Genomic DNA, 19,236 nt, shown 5'->3' on the forward strand with positions numbered 1-19,236 from the left:
CCCGTGATGACAGTGATTTCTCTGATTTGTTGGTCCCTCCCATCCATCACTGTTACCCAAAGTCTTAAAATCGTGTTTGAATGGTTTAATGACACCTGAGAAGTGACTCAGCGTCAGTTTTGGATGCATTTGGTCTGATTAGTAACTGAAGTCCAGGAGAGCAGCATGATTTAATCACACGTTCAGATTCAAGTTAGCGGAAGGCTAACTGGACGTAGCCGGCTCCTCCTTCGCTCCATGTGTTGGCAAATTGTTTTAAACATCGCACGAAAAAACGCACAGGGACATCGGCAACAAATTTAATATTATTTTAGGTTTTTTAAATGCTATAAAACAATACATTGGTTAATGGTGGCTAAATAAAACTTATACTGCATCTACAGTAAACTTTTGCTTCCCCCCTTTTTCACTGTTTAGTTGCTCATATTGGATTTTCTTAGCTTAGAAAAGGTCATCCTTTCACCTCTGATTATTGGAACTGGGAACTTATTCTTTCAAACCTGCACAAGCTGGTTTCTGAACTCGTGTTAGCGACGTCATGTGAGCAGCATCCACCACTGGACTTGAACTCCCCACCACTGGAACGGGGGGCTGACACGCTAGCGAGGCAGGAGGCTAAACCCCCAATGTTCAGTCTCGTAGGTTGGTGAGGAGTGAGGTTCAATCTCTATGCAGCGCTACCTGCTGGCCACGTTTGCTCTGACAGAGTCTGAACACGATTCCATCTTTCAACATCCTCATTCATTAGCAGCGAGCTAACGGGCATAGCCTCCACGGCTGGTGTAACAGCCCTGACGCGGTCGTGATGAGACCAACACACGGAGAGAAGAACGGGCACGCCGCGGCAATGAAATGCACATGTACATGCCGCTTATTGTTGGGGATCCATGGAACATGCATGTATGACGCATGTTAAATGACTGTAATAAAGTGCATATTTTACATGATCGTGCCACACACCGTGCCATTTCTATAAACTATATATAACAGGTTGATATGAAGGGGCATTTCAGAGGAAAAGCCTGCAGGGACACACGGGTCGTAAACAGGCTCCTGCGTGCGCTACGTGCGTCTGTAACCTGGTTCAGTGTCCCTGACAGGTTAAACCAGTCAATACATCTCTGAGCTTTACAGTAAATGACACATCCCGGCCTTGGGGAGCAAATCCCCTCCGTCTGCTGCCTCCCTCCTCTCAACTTTGCTCCTGTCTCGGCACAATCCCTACGAGGAGCGGGCTTCCCACTCTCCCCTCTCCCTGAAAGTGAAACACTGAAAACTAGTTTCTGAGTTTGCGGGGCTGTGCAGCTTCTTCTGTAGAAACCGAGCGCGATCCCTCCCACGTTTCCCTCAGTGTCAGCCTCTCTACACTCTGCTAAAACAAAAACAAGATTTTGGATCAAAGTGTCCCCGAGAAGCTGTAAAAAAAAAAAAGGAGGGGGAAAAAAAAAATCCAAAAATAAGTTTGAAGAGGCAAAAACAACTCCCAACAGAGAAGCCACTCAAAAATTAATTCCTCATCTTGAGTTTAAAGGCTTGAAAAATAATTTGGACTTTGACCAAATTCACCCATAACAGCTGTCAGTATGAAAAATTTAAATATTCTCCATGATTTATGGAGTGGTGCTTCTGGAGGCCTCGTCCAATTATTGTTGGTGCGAGTCAAAGATGTTTCTTGTAGATTAAAAGTAGGCTACGTCTCAAAATAATAGCTTGTCTGGGGTGTGAATCAGGCCCGCTGTCCCCAAAACCCAGATCAAAATAGACGATTCCTCGCTCTGCGTCTGAGCCCGGCCCGGCAGGAGCGCATCAGACAGCAGGTAGCCCCGCACGGCCGGCGCCGGCTGCAGGATGGTGGCTTCACTGTTACCGTGAGGGGCCTCGGACCCCTCCCCCCACCCCCTCTTTTTAAATCAATGACTCTCCTGCAACTGGTAGTTTCTCTTTCTTGGGAGGAATAACCTACTTCCAGAGAAGTGTGGATATGCTCGACCCGTCCATACAGACTATGCACCATTTTTACGCAGCTTTATTGTTTCCATTTTATGGCGCTATGAAATAGACTATCGATTTAACGCGTCCTATTTCAACTTGGGCCAAGATTGGATTTTTTTTTTTTTTTTTAAAGGAGCTGGGCTGGGCATCTCCGGCTGACCCGCTCGGGAGCAGAGAGCCTCGCAGGTTGACGTGTGTGTGTGTGTGTGTGTGCGTGCGTGCGCGCAGCAGCAGCAGCAGCAGCGCGCCCCTGTGATTCATCCGCAGCTTCCAGACGGTGCGCAGGTTGAGGAGCGGACGGAGCGGTGATACAGCCGGGGATGTTCCAATGAATTATTCCGCCCAAGGAAATCTTTTCCGGGAAGCTTGACTCGCTGAACCGTGTTTTTTTTCCTTCCTTCCTTCCTCGACAAAAGTTTGACTGTGAAAACATGATGTTCTGCCGCGCTCCTGTTTTCTCATGCAACGCTGTGGATTGAGTTGAGAAACAGATTCTTGAATTCCGCTGCCAGTGAGTTTCTGCAGGGGAGCTTTTCTTCTCGCTCCTCGCCTCTTAACCCGGGATTGCATCGCTTTGAATTAATGTCGCTCTCCATTATGGACTTCCTCGGACTGTACTTCTTGCAGCTGGCTCTTATCGGTAAGTTGGACAACACTTGGAAATGTTGGGATAAAATGTTTGCGTGGTCATGCGGGAGGGAGGGAGGGAGCGAGCGCGTGCCAGGGGGTCTTCGTTTGCTACAGTGTGGCAAAGTTGCATGATGGCAGCGAGGAGATCCGCTCCGACTCATTTTCTGTAATCAGGAGATGCCATTTCTCAGAACATGCAGAACATTTGTTTTACACCTGCAGCCCCCCCAGCGCGCGCGCGCGCACACGCACACACACACACACACACACACACGCAAACAAGGTTACATTTATCTTGACGTTTGCTAGACAAGAAAAATGCGGACAAGTGAGTGAAGCAGCGGCTCCAGTTTGCTGTGCATGCATGTGCACCTGCTTTTCTCTCTTTGCAGCTAATTGTGTGCGTGTGTGTGTGTGTGTGTGTGTGTGTGCTAATGATAAAGAGGTGATGTGCAGGTGTTTGTAATCACCTCCTCTCATGGAGCCTGGGGGTGAAAGTTGCCGCTTCCGTCTCTGCTGTTGGTCTGATTTCACATTCTTAAGTGGTACAAACTGACTTCTGATTCTGCTGCGCACATTTCAACAACAAAAAAATCCCCCAACACAGACACACACACAACCCCCCTGCCGAGTGAACGCAGGCTGGATCTTGGACACACTGATGGAGGGATTTGTATATCTGAGATTTACAGCCTCGATGATGACAGCTCCACCGCTGCATTCACGAGCTACACTGGAAGCACTCATGCATGCTGGGAGAAATTCAGCACCACCTCGAACCCTGAACATCTGCTGCACTTAAAGACAGTCATACCCCCCCCCCCCCCCCCCCAGTATCATTTCATGTGTGAAACGTTGTGCTCTGCTGTCAATCAAGACATGTGTCAGGGTTGGTAAGTGGGAGCAGGATGGAGAGAGGGGGCAGCTGCTCGTAGGATTTTCTCTGCAGATATTCTCACCTTGTCAAAGAGGAGATGTGTCAAAATGGCAGAATGTGTCACCCTGACGCCTATGATCCCGTCCGTCAGCCACTCAGGGAGTCGTGTGAATGTCTGACAGCCTTCATGTTGCTTTTTTCGTGTTTTCCTGTCATTCTTCGGGGCAAAATACAAGAGCGCCATTTTAACATCAACCAGCACGTTCGCTTTTCTTACATTTCAAAGCGTGGTGTTTGGTCCAACTGTCCCTGCAAGAATAACTTGAAAATAGGAGTTTTTCCTGGAGCGCACACTTCCATATGGTTGGTTGGTGTACTTTTTAAAAACTTGCGTCTCTCTGACTTGCCAGGCCAAACAATGCTTTAAGAATGCCTGTGGTGTCCGACGCCGCAGTCATTCCCGTCCAGTCTGATGAATGTCTTTGTCTGCTGAACCGCTCTGTGTGTGTGTGTGTGTGTGTGTGTGTGTGAGAGAGAGAGAGTACATATGCAAGATTAGCATGCTGTGCAATAAAAAAAAAGAGAGACGGGAATAAAAACAAGCCTGGCTGTTCAAGATTCAAATTAGCATATTTCCTGCTCAGTCTTGAGGTGCCTCAGTGATTATCTGCCTCACACCGTTCTGAACACGTCGCAGTCATTACTGTTATTAATTGGCCAGGTTTATCTTGATATTATTCCTCTCAAAGTGGTATGCAGCAACTGAAGGAAGGCTATAACTCTGCACTGCCACCGATAACAGGCGGCAGAAGGACCTTCTGGTCATCCTTCACTGACGTTCGTGTTGGCTGATAATGTGAAATCTGTTTCAAAATGGTAGTTGTCATCTGCTACATCGAGTTCAGATACAAGAATTGAGAACGTGCGATCTTGAACAGCAGAGAAAAGGTGGAAGAAATAGTTTCACTTTTGAATTCATTGGTGCAGATCATGACTTCCACACAGAGCTCCTGAAACTGAAAGGGATACGCCAACTTTTTGGGAAATGTGCATTTTTTCCATCGTAGCCAGGGATCTGACCGCTAGTTAGCTTAGCTGCTCCAGGCACATATCTGACTCTAAAAAAACACACACAAAACAAAACACATCTCGCAACTTTCAGCAGTTTCTCCACAGCAAATGTTGAACATGACTGTAGTTCTGTTGGTGCAGGCAAACACCGTTTGTGAGGAACTGTATTTGATGGTTTTCTCTGCTGCCCCACTGCTAGCATCGGATGCAGGTAAGCTAACTAGCAGGCAGCCGTGTGGTGGGGGGTTGAGACTGGGACTGGGATTTTCACCAGCGTGTGGCACCGCTGAGACTGTCAACAGGGATTTCCAGGCACTGAGGAAAACTTCTGGGGCTTAATTGATGTTTTACCCCCCCCCCCCCCCCACACACACACACACACACACACATGCACACACTGAGGTGTAGGGGAGGCTTCTGGTGTAATACAAAGCTGTGACCTTAACAAATGCAAACGAGGAGGTTGTGATAGCGCCTGGATGATTTAACAGTTTGACTCAACCTTGAAGACCCACTAATCCCATTTCAAGAAAATCTGAGGTATAAATACATCAGGCTTACTACAGCTATACTATAGATCACTAAACTGTACCTTGAATCACCTTAATTACACGAGTGACACGGTGACCTAACAGATTCCGCGCTGCCCCGGACGGGGACACACAAGCAGCATGGAAATTCTGCTGTTCAGAACAAGGAAAATCTGTTCCAGCGTTGAGCTGCACCGTCATTCAAGTAAATTATCAATTAGTAAAACAAATGAAACCTGTAAAGTTCACACAAATGAAACCAATTAAGGTATATTCAAGGAGGCATTTACTGTAACAAGTACCGTATTGCGTGCAGAGAGGAAGGGTGGCTGTCTGTCCTTTTGTTTCGTACTTGTATGACGGACAATAAAACCCCCCCCCCCCCAAAAAAAAGTTGCACGTTCCTTTAAGATCGTATTTAAATTCAAACGTTTTTGCGCCATTATAAGTCAGGACATTGCCAAGTGGAACGACATTCCTCAGGTTGAGCTGAGACTTGCTCAGATTGTTTACTCCAGTTTGGCGGCAGATTAGTTTATTTGTCCCTCAAGAACGTGGATCTACAAGTATTCTCTTCTGGAAAAGAACCGCTTTCCTTGAACGTATACTCTTTACTTTTTATGCGTCCTTGAGGCAGGACTGTTGTTGTTTAAACCTTGGATCTGTGGTATTTTTATTGAGATAAAGGCTGCAATTGGCCAACCTAAGCTGCTGCGGCGGAGGACTGTGAGTGCCCGCCTGTCGTGGCTGCCGGCGAGCACCGAGGCATAGCGTTAGCTGCCCCTGCTCACATCGCTGGCATCTCATGTTCTGCCACCACAGAGATGCTCAAGCCAGCAGCAAACCTCAACTTGTTTCTCCTACATGAGGCTGTTCAGCGACTGACTGTCATCGACGACCAGCAAGTTGTTGTTGGCGGGGCCCTGTTGACAGAAGCCCCTTGACGCCAAGTCATCCTTACCTCAGACGTCCCGTTTGCTGTTGCAGGAACCAAAACCTCACTGAGGATGTTATGCACAGCAGACACTGCTGGTCCAGTTAAGAGCAGCTGCCTTGGCGGAGGTCAACCCTCTCCACTTCTGTATGTTCTCAGTTTTACTTGTTTTTCGGCTGTCCTGTCCGTAAAGTACAGCGCTGGTGTTTGATTGAGGGTCAGAATGCTTGATGGTTGGAAAATTTAGACTGATATGTGAGTGATTATGTAGTAAAACCAAGTTGATGTGAAAGTGTTGGGTCGGTTTGGTAGCAGCACAGAAATGTATGACCCACTGACAACGGCTTCAGAGGTGAGTCTTACATGGACCAAACTGTGTGCTGACAAAGTTGTTGGGCTGAACCCCTGATTTGTCTCCAAATAGTCCTCCTCGGAACACAGGCTGGCAGGTGGTGCAGTGGTCTGTAGCGTTGCCTACCAGTAGGGGGTCAGCTGGTTCAGTTCCCTGTGTTGCCTCTGGCTTGTTAGGGCGTTTGTAGGGACAAAGTTGGCCATGTATGCAGGACGTTTCCTGGTCACTCTACTAGCGCCTCCCCAGGGCGTCATACTCCTCACCATCAGGTGAAAAAAATGTGGCTCAGGACTGAGGAAGCATGTGGGAGTCCATGATGGTCCCCAGAACAGCTGAGGGGGGGGGCAATGACCAGGACAGCTTGGTGGGGTGACCTGACAATGTACAGTTGGGAGAAAATGGGTGTAAAAAAGGCGCACATGCACAAAAACAGGTGTACTGCAGCTCAGCAGGTGCAGCAGGGGAAAGTCATCGCACACAGCTCTCACTGAGCTCCCTGCAGCAGCCATCAGCCTGAGCTGCTACCTGGACACCTCACGTCCATCCATTTGGAAAGAAAAGCGTCCAATTAGAAACTCCAGCACTCGACCGCAGCACCAGAACTTCGTCACTCAGCAGCGAACCCGATCCAGTCAGGAACGGTGTCGCTTTAGCTACTGGGCTACCTGCTAGCGTTGTCCACCTGCCGTCTGGCGCCTCTCAGGGTGTCAAAGGTGGGATCACGAGAGCTGGTTTTCTGAGCAGTACCTGCCTAGAGGAGGGCAGAAAGACAGGCAGACTTGGTTGAATTTTTTTGTTGTTGGTGTTTTGTCACGTTTAATCCATGTTAATGTTAGCACATCAAGCAATGCAGCTTGAAATATGCAGAGCTTGATGTGGGAGACATTATCATACATATTTGAGAGTTTGACAGGACAGTGTGGAGGGATATTTTACAGATCATAGGCTACACACACACACACACACACACACACACACACACAAAGGCCTCCAGCGCATCCATACTCCTCAGCAGTTATTCAGCCTCATCACCATGTTTTGTATGAGAATGAATAATTTGCTCTGTGCATGTTTGCTAACCTTGGATTGTGACAGATAATATTATGAGTTTTTGCAAGTATGCACTTTATGCATTTATTCTGACAAATCTGAAGCCCACCCCCTCACCGCCACCCCCTGCCACATGTATAATTCATACTCACCCTCCTCTCTCACCAGGTCCCCATCGCTGGTGCAGCATCGCACAGTTTTTATTTCTCTTATGGCGGATACTTCTCTGTGCCTTCAAGTTCCTCTGACACAGAGAAGCAGAGAGTATTATCGGAAAATTACAGGAGAGAACATACTGGGAAGGGGAGGATGTGAATGTGAATAAGCTATGTGTGACAGCCAGAGAGGGGATTTATTTTTCCATGAGGCTAGAGCTGTCGTTGTGCATCTAACAGAGAGGAGATACCTATCCTCTGCAGAGCGCCCCACCAGAGCTAAGTTGCTCTTCAGATTCCTGGTGCGTCAGCTCAGTCAAAGGGTTTACATGCACAGTTGAAATCCAGTTATAGTTATGGGCCATTTTATTGGACTACTGTCCTCGTCCCAGTATTCAGGAAGCAGGGAAGAAATCGATTCAGTGGCAGGAGTGTGTCCGCCTCCAGACTGTAGGTGGTGGTAGGCCCCTTTACGGCTTGAGTCTACCAAAGCATGTTTTCTCCTGCAGCCGGTGTTTCTTTTGAATTATTTTTAATGGGAGCACTGTGTTTTTTGCCACAAATCCCAGCAGAGCCACAAGGCAATGAGCATATCTTCTGTGCCTGGTTTTCCCTCGCTGCAGGTTGAGAGTTGACCCTAACTGGCACTTCAGACCCAGTCTTGCAATCACCGATGCAGAGGTGTGGGACAGAACCCACAACACTGATGAGGCTGTAGCTTAGAGCCTTGAACAAGAATCATCCGGACCAAATATGATCACCCCGCACAAACTCTCTCCCTCTGTGGTTCGGCCCCCAGTTCACCAGATCAGAGACGGCAGGAAGGAGCTTGAGCTGAAATGTTTGGGTTTTTTTTTGCGACATTTTGTACCATCGGAACCAAAGTTGCGCATCCAAACTGCTGTGTCACGCTCCCAGCCGGGTGAAACGTTACGTACATGTGATTGAATTTACTGGGAGAACTAATCTCTAACTCTAATTCTCCTGTCTGAGAGCGGCTGGCGCTGTCAGCTGACTGCAGTCAGAGTTTCTCCTGGTTCAACTTTTGCGTCACATGCCAAACACGCTCACGAGGGGAGGTACGGTCAAATGGGAGCTCCAAAGACCACGAAGAAAAAAGCGAAACTTAAACTGAGACAAGTTTGTCTCCTGGTCTGCGTTCCCATCACCCGAGCAGATGCCAAGGTGGCCCCTCCTTAGACTGAGACACACTCGCACACACAAAAAAAGTGCCGTTACAGTCAGACTAACAAAAAAAATTAGCGTTTTCTGACATCATGTCCAAAGTCTGGAGCCTCAACTTTCTTGTCCTCTTCTTGCAGAGCACCTGTTGCTCCTCCAACCCGAGCAGAGATGCAAAAGATGGCTGAACTCATTTTGGACACCCAATCCATCTTGTGTGATTGATTTATTGACTCAATATGCCTCGTCCCTGAGATGATGCTTCAGCGGAGAAAGCAGGTTGTTGGCTGCTTGTCTGGCTGCCGTCACGACTCAACAGCAGAGCTGAAACATAGAGAACTGCAGCCTCTTTTTTTTTTTGGTGAGCGCCTGATATTTGCAGGTCGTCGTCGTCCGACTGGTTTCGTCACCGCGCTGTGGTACCTCTGCCGGGACAAGTAATACTGTATGTGTAGCAGATGGAGCAATTACAGGCCATCAAGTGAAAAAGGAGCAAAATGGAGGCCTTAGATGGAGATAAACAATCCCAAGAGTAAAAGGGAATCAAAGTGCAGAGCTGATGCTCCTAGCGAGGATTTTGCAGGATGAAACCAATATGACAGTGCTGCTTATTATGTTAAAACCCTGTCATTTCCACTGGCTTTTGTTAAGGCATGATTACGCTGCAGAGACAATTACCCTGCCCTTGCCAAAGGATATGGCATTTAATGCCACTGTATTCCATAGCTAGACTTATAACTTTGCTATGAAAAGGCTGAAAAATGGTCCAGACTGATTGTGAGGAAGTCTAAAAGGGTGCAATTAATAAGAAAAAGAATTTCTGTGGGGGGTGGGAGAACAGTGCTGGGTTGACAGAAGGAATGACAAGTGGTAATGAAACAAGCTAGCAAGGCTTCAAGGCCCTCATCAAGTGTCCACGCTACTTAAAGCCTGTCAGTGTGTCAGTCAGTGTGTATTTAGGCTTAGAGAACTTTCTGTGTCTCGTAGCAACCGGTGGAAACCATTACCCAGCCGCACCACATAAAGGCTCTCATTACGCCGCCATTTAATTGAGATCAGCGATGGTGTGACAATCACATTCTCATCCCAGATGGATGGAGCAAAAATATCTGACTGATAATCCCGGGTCAGGGTGTCCAGGTCGTGCTCTGGTGTTCCTCAGTGCTCCTCAGAGGGGCGGAGGGGTCAGGGGGTGGAGCCACGGCCAGGACAGCACCGCAATACGGCTGTAGTCGGCAAAAATACCGTGGTTGAACAGAATTGTTGTTGTTGTTTTTTTAATCCTCAATTAATTGATTGCTGAATGTGAAACACAACATTGATGTCAACCTTTTACTCGTGAATAAAGTAAGAATGCAGAGGCGAGCCGGATTAAAAGCTGACAGGTGGAAGCAGCTGGTCTGGGTCTCGCCTCCGCAGGATCCCGACTTCGCTCACTCGCTCGTTGAGTAACAGTGGATGGAGACACAGTCTTCATTTCTGGGTGTTGTCTAGGACAAAAATGTTCACCATCAGCTCCATATTGGCACTGCGGCCGTGATGGGAGACGGTGGACGAAGCTGCGTGTGCTCGTTGAGCTGCAGGTCAGATGACCAAATGCTTTTCGGCTTTTACTCCAGGAGGTTATACTGCAGTGAGGAGTGTGGTTCTGGTCAACTCACCACAGTCGCTCTGCACTGTGTGTGTGTGTGTGTGTGTGTGTGTGTGTGTGTGTGTGTGTGTGTGTAGGAGTTCCTCCCTCCCTCAGAGAAACAGCTGAGCCATAGAGGCCCGACTTGATGAGAAGATGGCATCAGACATATTGAGACGTTTCATTGCCCGGTCGTATCGACCTTCAGTACTCGGCCCTGTCAGTCAGTGTGTAAGGAATTAAGAGACTGACCCCAGACCAGACTGTTGATGAGGCACTTTTCTCTTAATGCTATTAACGCGGCGATGGCCCAACCAATGACAATCTGGTCCAACGCGCCCGTAACCAGCAGTTAATTGATCATTCCGTGAGGCGACTGCGGCCCTGCCTGAGTCAGAGTGCATACCGCCGGGGAGACGGCCCGTGGGAAGAAAAAATATCTTATATTTGTGCAACTTTAGTTTTTAAATGTTGTTTTTAAATGAAATTTGTATCAATGTGGATGTAGCCTTGAGGTGAATAAGCAGTTTGTTTTTTTAAAAAAAACAAACTTCCTGAAAACTGACAGCTCTGCAAATTAGACAGCCAACTATCATCATTTAGGTTCATCCTCACTACATAAACCAGGTAGCTGAAGGTTTGTTTGTGTAGCTACAGGAGATTCTGGGAGGATTATGAAAGTTTCTATTTATTTTTTGAAGGAACGTGTTTATTTTACTGTATCGAGAGAGAGAGGATCGATTCAAAAGCCCGGGGTTTTTAAAACATAATTAAAGGAGAGGCAGGAACTGGGGCGAGAGCTTTTCCTCCACAGCCTGTCACATTTAGGTCAGGTCATGTTAAAGGAGCGCCTCCTTCACTCGCCTTCTCACTTACTGCTCCCTGAGAACTCCCATCAAAGGGGAGCAGATCAGCAGGAGTCAGATAGCGAGCAGAGATCCCTGTCCAGAGCGGGAGCCCAATCAAGAAGACATCCCACTGCCTCCTCTGCGGGGGCCTCCAGGACCTGGGGAGCTAATTGGTTTCTAATCAGAGTCGCAGTTTCTGCAGTGGCGTTCGACTTAGTCTGTTGAGATAGAAATAGAGGACGAGTGTGAAAACCAGGACTCGGGAATCAGGTTCAGTGCCAGGCTGTCAACTGACTAAGCCAACGGGAGGTGGGGGGAGATGGGAATGTAGGGAGTGGGCCAAATCTCAGCAGGCGATCCACCCGAACTGTCTCAGATTTGTGCCAGATAACATTCATAGGAGTTTTCAGTGCAACACTCGTACATGGTTTCTGCTCCGTCTGGTGATTACCACTCTTGGTTTTGCATGTTCCTCATCATCACCCAGCCAGACTGAAAAGATTACAAAACCGTGGAGATGTTCAATATTTCATGAGAGTACAAGAGGCAGAACTGACAGGCAAGATTGTGTCTTGATTATAAACTGCCAGTTAGTACTGTTTTGTGACATTGTGTGTGTGTGCGCGCGCGTGCATGGTGTTACATCAGAGTCCTTTGTGTTGTGTCTTTTATCGTGTTTGTCAGCCGTGGAGTCGGTCGTAACAATGACCACACCATCTGACTCCCCTTGTGAGGAGCTCTACCTCAGACCCGGTCTCAGTGAACTGCTCCATGTGAGCTTCGGGATCATGGACGTGCGCGTGTCATTGATGTGTTTTAACGTGTCATGAAAATAAGACGGGTCACAGTGTTGCACTGCTGCCTCAGATACAGTGAGACTTTAATCATTTTTAAACACTGGGAGAGATTTTAACACAGTTTTGCCTTTTTTGTCCCATTTAAGTACCTGGAAGAGTGTTATTGCGTGCAGAGGAGGAAAAAATAGACGTTGATCTCATGGATCCTGCACTCGTTCTAGGAAACCTGCATCAGCCTGCGTGCCTACCTGACGTATCAGCTGCTACAGAATAACCTGAATCATTTATGTGAAATGTCCTTTGATTTCATGTTTCCATGTCAAATGAAAATGAATTTGGGAGGTCAAACGCATCCCTCACTCGCTGCTTCCACTGGCTTGTGTTGACTTTGGCGACCCCTGTGGCCAAAGGTGGTGGTGCTTACTTAACAAATAGGAGCATGGTGGCACCGTGGCTTCATGGGACCTGGGTCTGCCTGCCTCGAGCTGGCTGGAGTGCACGCATTTGTGACTGAGAGAATGGTATAATGATGTTGTAAGATGAATGACCGAGCGGTGGAATGTGCCGGATTGTCATCGTACACTAACAGCCCCTGTTGCTCAGAAATCCTCGTTTTTCTGCGGTGAAACCGTCCCAGGCTGTCGGAACCTCCACCCACTGGTGGTCTCATTAGCTTACACCGATCGTACAGGAGCATCAGCATTAAACTGACACAGCTACAAAGGCTGTTAAAGGTCACGGTAACTAGTTTAGGCCGAGACAAAGTGAACTCACCTCAACAAATGTGAAAAATGAAAGAAACCACAATGATTATGAAGCTTTTAACACCCAAAACGTATTTAATGTTCATTTATTCTGAGTAACAAAGATTATAGAGTTAGAGCCACGATGACTGAGTGTTAATGCGTTTGACCCAGAGACTAGCGCCGTTAAAAATTAATCTGCCATTATGACGCTTTGCCTGAGCTGTTGAGCTGTTCCGGCAGCCTCCTCCGCTACGTTCTCTCTCTCTCTCCTCTTTCCATCCTGGTGAACTTTTCTCCAGACCTCGGGGCGGAGCCTAATATTCTCACCGTGAAAGTGCGATGTAAAAGGAGCAGTGGCACCTTTATTTTAGCGTTAATCCCTTTGCATGAGAGGAGTTGATGAATATGGAAACTATTTAGCTCCAAAGTCGTGGATGGAGCACATTTCGATGTGGATGAGGTATTTGAATGTGACGGCCGGAGCGGGGAGGGGTTGGAGCAGCTGCGACGCAGAGAGGCCTTGAGGTGGATTCCGTGTGGATGTGATATGCAGGTTCTTTGCGGGTCTTCAGTTACGCTCAGAGTAAGACGGGGCAACCCCTTCCTATCTCTGCTCAGTGGATCATCTCCCTTTAGCTAAGCTGATAAATCCTGCCTTTAAGGTCTTTTTGTTCCAGCACTTCTAAATATGTTTTTCCTTTTTTTTTCTTTTTCTCGCTCCTTCTTGATTTAATTCAAAGGGGATTTAGATTCTGAAGTGGGGTGATTGACATGTTTCACACAATGTAATAAAGAATTATTTGGTGTTCTGTTTCATCTGGGTTATGTCCACATTGTGCCAGAGGGACCGCAGATTTGAGTCCCAGTATCTCGCTGGTGATGAGGGCCCATTTGATGCGGTTGAACTTTACTGCATCGGTCGTCGTACGGACCCTGTGGTCAACCCGCCTGCTGCTGCTGGTTAAAGATGACATTGAATCCTTAAAGTGATACTTCACCCAAAAAGTGGTTTTCTGCCTTTCAAGTCCTCGTGCATGTGTCTTGTGAAGAGCGAGCCATGCATATTTAGCTTGAAGCTAACGATCTAAACCTGCCAAAAACTTGTTTTTACCGAATCGGGTGCATTGGATTCAAACCTTTTTCTGACTGTATGTGCCACAAACCACAAAATAGTTTGATTAGATTTAAAATCAATCAAACCTTCCATGACTGGCTGGCATTTGCTGTTTAACTAGCGCTCAGTCACCTAAGCACTGAAGTGCCCTTGGGAGTTTGTAAATTAAAGTTTTTGGAAAGTTTTGCAAATGTTAGCCGCCATTCGCCGTTAGCCTCAATCTAAATAAATGCGGTGAGCTCTTTTTACATCCTGGAGTCATAAAGAAGTGGTGCTGAAGACACCTATTATTGAGTACTTGAAAGACCAAAACAGCACTTATTATTTTAAATATCACTTTACAGCAACTCGAAGGGATGAAACTGCAATCTCATGGCTCTGAACACATCATATATCTGTTATTGTTCTACTTAAAGAAGACTGCGATGAGTCAAGCTGAGCAGGTGAGGAGGCTCGGCAACACAAAAATGAATATAAATGGGATTCAGTGGCAATGAAAGGTACAAAGTGGTCTAATTAAATCCTTTTTCGATGTGAATTCAAATTCCCCAGGCCTCGCAGTATCCTGTCAGTGACAGAGAGCTGCCTCTCTTTGTCACTTCCAAATTCCAATTAGGTAGTGGGTGTATGTTAGCGTACTGGCAGCAGTGGCGGTCTCTAGTCACGGCCTTACAGGCACAAAGAGGATTGAGTGGGTGTATGTTAGCGTGCCAGTCAATCACAGTGGAAGCTTGTGTTTTAACTGACTGCTGCCGCTTCTGCTACAATAAACAGTTAACCGAGGTATAGATTTTTCCTGTTATGCTTGTTGAGTAGAGCAGCCGCTTCATTTAGAAACTGACCACTTGAAACCATTCATTGCTCAATGCTTCGAGGGTTTCTGGAAAATATTGATAACACACACACACACACACACACACAATTTGGTACATAAGCAGTTTCTCTTACCAATTAACATCCAAAGTGATTTTGATCTGTTTTGAAAATCCGTTCCCTTGCTGATCATTGTGGTGTTTGAGTCTGCCAGCCAGGCTCTTTTCCTTCCAGTAGCGCGGTGTGTGGTGGCAACAAGGAGAAGCAGTCACACCTGTCTTCATCCAAGAAAGATGCACCGCCGGCATCACTGCCTCAAACCACAACTCATATTTCTGCATGTCTTTGTGTATGTTTTTCCTTCATATCAAATTACCGATGCCTGTTGCGTCGGCTGCTGTCTGCGCGGCCCCCTCAGAGAGACTCATTTATTTTGAGAGGGCCGTTTTTCTTTTTTCCTTTTTAAGACACACACTCCCTCATGTGTAACAGGGAATATAAGATATAAAACCTTTCTGCCTGGTGACTTTGGGGCATGGAGAAATCAAAGTGGGTGGGGGGGGGGCAGAGAGGAAGAAGAGGAAGAAAACCAAAGAAAGCGAGAGATGCTGGCTCGCCCCCGTCCCCTCGGCCGCCGCACGTCTCAACTTTAGCTTTAATTAGCTGCTTTTAAGTCCGTCCATCACCCTTCCCTCCTCACGTCTGATCCTGGATGTGTTTCCTCCATGGCTCCAGGCCTGAGTGACCCAACCCACTGCTATTGATCTAAGGTCACTCGCCATCATGCTTGTGACCTTTTGCAGATTTCAATTATTTGATAACCCACTGCATCATCTACCCCCACCCGAGGGAGCCCGGTATTAAATGGTGTGCTGGAGAAGCTACGGAACAGCTGTTGGAAGTGTCTCGACTCTTCTAACGCTATCAAAGATCTTATTTCAGGCCTTTTTGGCTGTTCTTTAACAGCGTGTAGATCATGAGTAGATCACGTCTGAGGTGACTGACTGAGGTATGATTCATGTCCCAGCTGACAGGAGGGGAAGTGGAGTCGAGCGAGGGGCGGCTGGTGCTCCAGCAGATTGGCTATCATCCTTCCTCCCCTGTCAGCGGCTGCGACCTCTTGTCTGATCAACAACCTGAACAAACCTGGGTTTGCGTGTTCACCTCGTGGAACAACAAGTCCGATCTTGATAACCGCTAGATTGGATGAAAGCCTCCAGTGTACCCCAGGCTTCACTGGGTTCATGAGGTTTGAGCCCCCATCAATATCATTTAAGGACTCGCTCAGGGAACTGGAGCTGTGGAAGCCGTGTTGGCGTGCACTCCTGAGCTGGGGGCGACTGAGAGCCCAAAACACAAGACCAAGAGGCCTGGCCTCAGACAGGGAGCCAAGAAAGTGCCAGCGCTGGAGCCGTGATAGATGATGAGGCACTGAAGATGTTATTGAGGCTGTAGTGCAGCTGTCAGGACCCAAATGAATGAGATGTATGGCGTCTGTGTCACCCCGCCAGTCTCATTTTTATTATCCACATATTGCAGTCATGTTGATACAATTTCTTGCGCTATCAATTTGCAAACAAGTGTGAATTATGCAGCACTTGGACAAAAAGTGATGGCGCCTAATCAAGACAAACACACGGCGCATGTACACAACCTTCCCTGGCTCGCTCAAAGCAGAGGGAAAGTATATTGAAACATCTGAACATGCATCTCGGCTGTTCTTGACGAGCTGAGTGATAAAGTCGTCGCGCTATTCACAGTTTGATGACTTGATATTTACAGTGGTAATTACTCTTTAATCAGTGTTACGCCAAGCGTGCAGTCTTGTTTGTTCCTGGTGTTCAAGTGATCAGCTGTTAGCTCTCATTGTTGGCTTGACAGTATCACGTCAGTGTGCGCCGTCTCTGTCCTCACATCGGGTCCTCCTGAGAGCAGAGGGCCGATTTGCACAGCTCGTTCATGTCGTGAAACGTTCGGTTCCATTCGCATTTAATTCGACTCTGGAACCTTGAATCTGGTACCGGTACTCCATTCTCAAGAAGATGAATTTTCAGAGGTAAACTAGAAATATACCGTCGTGGTTGTAGACCTCCGTGAACCCTGAATCTACTCTGGCGCGTGGTACAAGAGGGCGAACAACAGCCAGACGAGTTCATGCGCGTCGGTGAGTCTTAGTGTGAATAAAACAGTAAATCGGAGGTGGGCGGGGCGGCTGCATGCAGATGAGGTGACAGTGCTGTGGTATCTGACTGGATGAAAGTCTTTTTAAAGAATTTACTTAAACTTTATTATCCTGAATTGGAGAAGAAAGTCCGGGAGCGCACAAGGCCTATGGTGCCAAATACCAAAAATGGCGGTGACAAATATCAGGTGCCGGTACTCAGAGTTCTGGCCCATGTTCTGTCCTGGAGGGAACCTGTCTGGTTTCTACTGGTCTCCAGTAGCTACCATCAAGATGTGTGTGTAGTGAACATGTGTGTGTGTTCACGTCCAGTCAGGTTCATCATGACCAGCAGCAGCAGAAATGTGGCACTGATTGATCTGACGTGACTCGGTCCTTGTTGGTACCGGTGTAAGTGTGGCACCGGTCCTCCTGGTATGTGGTGATGAATGGGCGGCGTGCTGACATGTTGATGGGCCCCACTATGATTTCACGTTCAAGTTTTAGCATCTGTCACTCGCCTTACAGTGAGTATACAGACAGGCAGTACAAAGGTCGTGATATATTGCTTGAATTGTGTAGTTTATACTCAGGATGAATAGATCGTTCAATAAAACCATGCAGGATAATAGGAGTACTGCAGTATGTACAGTTATTCCAAGTGTAATGAATCAACAGGAGGCACAGTGGAGAGTGCATACCTCCGTCGAGGTGAGATGATGTCGTCAGCTCTGAATCCTCCAACCAAAGCTCATTTCCAAGGTTGGCGATTACATAACCTCCTTGCTAAAGTCGTTGGCAACCGGAGTGCTAATAGCTGGGTGCAGCGTGCTGAACTTCCTCTGCTGGCGTGTGCACGTGTTACTCACGTCGTCCTCGTAGGCGGGACGGCAGCTGGGCGCCAGGAGTCTTGACAGTTTGAGGGAAGAAGCTGCAGGAGGAACCTGCAGTGCTGCTGGATAGCCGATGAGGGGGGCTTTGTGGGGTCTTCCGCTGTGTGGCTCTGTGTGCACAAATGAAGACGAAAGACGCCCTGCTCTGATCTCGGCTGGTCTCAGGACGAAGGTCGTCATCAGGACTGGAAAAGTAGGACCTGCTGTAAAGTTGCATGTGCGCTACGGACAGTTCAGCTACAACAGTTCGTCACGCAGAAACCCTCCAAGACGAGGACCGCAGTGCTCCATGTGCTCCAGAGGTGGTCAGCAGACCTTTCTGGGCAGTTTGTTTTGGTGTTTTGTTGCTGTCGAGGCTAATGTTAGCCATCTGTCTGTATTAGCCTTGAGCTAAATATCACCAAGAGTCACAAAAAGGCAGGAGGCAAAAACGCCAGTGAGCTCAAGGCCCATGTTTGTGAGTGCTTGTACTGTAACAGTAAACTAACTAGGATGCAACTTTCTCCAAAACAAACTTTTCGTTGTTGAATTCTGCACGAGTTCCATTTTGCCCCTCAGAGAGTACAGTCGTCCCCAGCGTCTTTATAGCCTTGTCTCCACTCGCCACTGTTCCTGGAGGGGCACTTTGATCGTCACACACTCGGATCGGATGGTCCGGCCGTTTCATTTGCTCTTACTTTAGCAATTAAGGGCCGGTGACGTCTCTGCGGCCACAGCAGTCAAAATCAAACGTTTCTTATTATTTTCCTCCAGAGGGGCAGACCAGTCAAGGAGGGCAAACGTGATGCTGCCCGGGCTCCTTTCGCCCGCCGTGGCGAGCGTCCTCGCCTCAGACCGACTTGCCTCATAGTGCATTAACCAGCATAATTTTCCACAGTACTGATTTAAAATGAATTAATCATAAGCATTGTCAGAGGACATTAGACAAACTGGGCCATCGTGCAATTTGTTTCTAATTCATATCATCTTTGTGCTGAGGAGAACGGTGATGTCATCGCCTCGAACTTCTGTTTTAGTCAAATATTTGCCTTTACTGGCCAGGACTGCTGGAGTCACTGAGAAAGACATGTTGCCAAGAACAGCTTTGCAAAGTAAACTGCTACCCAGATCACTGCAGGAAACGGTTAAGGATTGGAAATAAAGTTATGTTATTTTGTGGACTTGAATCAAATTGAAGCCGAGGCTGTTATTTAAGGGGGAACTAATTTTGAGAGACGGCAAGAAACAGATGTTTGATTCTGGCTGTTTTGCACCGCGATTGGAAACGCTTTCATCCACTCAGTATCTGTTACATTTAATGCCAGTCAGTTACAGGACCTCCTCAAAGGACAGATGAAGCTCCTGGGTTGTGTTTTTTTAGCCACTAAAAAACAATCCTTAGGAAGTTAATCCTTAGTTAACAGTTAACCTTTTAATCCCCACAGACCCACGGCTCCGGTAAAACAAAGCAAAATCAGAAGC

The 19,236-nt window shown here is 47.4% G+C and overlaps 1 protein-coding gene across 1 annotated transcript in view; it reads left to right on the forward strand.

The window, feature by feature from the left end:
• The first annotated feature begins 2,243 nt into the window (after window positions 1-2,243).
• Window positions 2,244-19,236, forward strand: part of gfra4a (GDNF family receptor alpha 4a) — a 164,741-nt gene continuing 147,748 nt past the window's right edge. The window contains exon 1 of the mRNA XM_086182912.1: window positions 2,244-2,632. Within this exon, the coding sequence (XP_086039038.1) occupies window positions 2,575-2,632 (58 nt within the window). The 5' untranslated portion in view covers window positions 2,244-2,574. The remainder of the gene's footprint in view (window positions 2,633-19,236) is intronic.

Source organism: Aulostomus chinensis, chromosome 17 (assembly GCF_037954235.1).
Source record: "Aulostomus chinensis isolate RoL2024-O1b breed Wild chromosome 17, RoL_Achi_v1.0, whole genome shotgun sequence".
Lineage (NCBI taxonomy): Eukaryota > Metazoa > Chordata > Actinopteri > Syngnathiformes > Aulostomidae > Aulostomus > Aulostomus chinensis.